Source organism: Mastomys coucha, unplaced genomic scaffold, assembly GCF_008632895.1.
Source record: "Mastomys coucha isolate ucsf_1 unplaced genomic scaffold, UCSF_Mcou_1 pScaffold22, whole genome shotgun sequence".
Taxonomy (NCBI): domain Eukaryota; kingdom Metazoa; phylum Chordata; class Mammalia; order Rodentia; family Muridae; genus Mastomys; species Mastomys coucha.
The window spans coordinates 24,558,547-24,560,518 of NW_022196905.1; the positions used below are offsets into that span (position 1 = coordinate 24,558,547).

The window sequence follows — 1,972 nt, forward strand, 5'->3', positions numbered from 1 at the left end:
TATATATATATATATATATACACATGTTGTTGATATATGCAATAGCCACTTACTAGGATGGTAGAAATGTAAAGGTCCCATGATACTACTATATAAAAACACAGAGACACTGGGCATTGTAACTCTCATGTAACGGTGATGTGAGTGAGAACAATTCAAGTACTTTGCAAAATGGGAACTCTTAAGACAACTGAGGGAACATCTGTGAGGGAAAGATTTATTGACACCCATGTTGACAGTGGTGGTAAATATGTGTTTAAACATGCAGACACCTAGGCACGGGGCACACTTTATACACGTGTAATTTATTTTGGTCAAGAGGACCTCTGTGGAGTTACTGAAAAACACAAGGTTCTATTACAATTACACATGTTGAAGGAACAGTGGGCAGAAGAGAAAGCCATGAAGAGCTAAAGGAGCCAGGGAGAGCAAGCACTTAGCAGTGCGAAGTAACACCCCCAGGGGGAGTTCGGACAATAGACCATCCTAGTGACAGAGTGGGTTGAGGTTTGAGGAGGTAGAGTTCTTTCTAAGGTTACAATAGCAAGATGAACCACACCTCAGATGCCTCTCCCATTGGGTGCAGCAGGAGTCTGAAAAGTTCGTTGGCTGGGAGTTTGAAGTGGATCTCTGTCTAGTATGGTATGGAGGGCATCTCTTGTGGGCCCAGAACCTGACCACTTCCGAGTTCTGTGACTCAGGGCTGAGGGATGCATGCATAGGGTCCATGCAGCAGAGACCCCCTGCTCATACAGACCCCTTGTGCATGCCCTTCCAACGTGCTTCGCTTGGCAGCAGATGAACTCATGCATGGCAAGGACAGGGTAACTCACCCTGGTCTGAGGCTGTCGCACAAGGTTCATTTCCACAGCTAGCTTCTTCCATTTTTTTTACTTGGGTTTCTGTCTGTAAAATAGCACTATTTCAAAACATCCCCCAAATTTATAGAGCATGTAGTAAATACACAGAAGTGGTGGTTTAAAACTTAAATGTGTAAATAGAAATGTGCAGAATTCTAGGTAAAACTGATTACATCAAATGGCACCCTGGTTAACATCTCCTGATAATTAATAATTAATTAATTTAGAGACAAGGTTTCATTATGTAGCCTTAGCTGGCCTAGAACTTGTAATGAGACCATGTTGGTCTTGAACTTGTAAAGATCTGCCTGCCTCTGGGATTAACTACACCTATCCCTTATGTCTCCTGTTTCTTACCTCTGTAATATATTTCAGTGGATATATCATATTGTATTTGACAAAAATAATCTTAATAAAATAATGTTTTGATACTTTTATTGATTACTAAGACTAATATAAATAATTGCTTGCAGTTATTTTTAAATTAAAAAATTTAGTATTGTAATAGTAAAGCTGCCATGCTGTACATGTGGAGTGTGGTCTCTCCTGACCCGTTTGCATAGGTCCAGGTATCTAACATGGTCACCTGGCTTTTTGGCAAATATGCTCACTCACTGAGCCACCTCACCAGCCCTAGAGTGTTACTGAAAAAAAAAAAAGGCAACTTAAGTACTCTTTTTACATTGACTTTTAGAAACAGAGTTTCCTAGCTGTCCTGGAATTAGCTTTGTAGACCAGGCTGGCCTCAAACTCACAAAAATCTCCCTGCCTCTGCCTCCCAGGAGCTGGGACTAAAGGCGTGCACCACCATGTCTAGCTGACTTAAGTGTTTACTACAAGTTAGGAGTAAAAATAAATAACTGAAACCTGACAGTGTACAGGGAAAGCTATTTCTCAACATCTGGGTAATGGGCAAAAGGCGAGCTCTAGAGACCCTGCGTCTGATGCCTCCCTTTGCTGCCACTGGGGTTTCAGTTCCTGTCCTGCTGTTAGACTGAAACAGTAATGTCAGAGGAGAGGGTGAGCCTGTCTACCTTTATCAGCTGTGTCCATAGAGCTGGTGAACAAGCCAGCTTGTGGATCTCTAGGCATCAGTGTTGGCGTACGTGGGG

The 1,972-nt window shown here is 42.3% G+C and overlaps 1 protein-coding gene across 6 annotated transcripts in view; it reads right to left on the reverse strand.

The window, feature by feature from the left end:
- Positions 1 to 1,972, reverse strand: part of LOC116069287 (ankyrin repeat domain-containing protein 26-like) — a 107,553-nt gene that overhangs the window by 28,812 nt on the left and 76,769 nt on the right. For all 6 annotated transcript variants that reach the window (XM_031339817.1, XM_031339818.1, XM_031339816.1 and 3 more), the window contains exon 25: positions 834 to 906. In XM_031339817.1, coding sequence (XP_031195677.1) covers positions 834 to 906 — 73 coding nt within the window. The remainder of the gene's footprint in view (positions 1 to 833; positions 907 to 1,972) is intronic.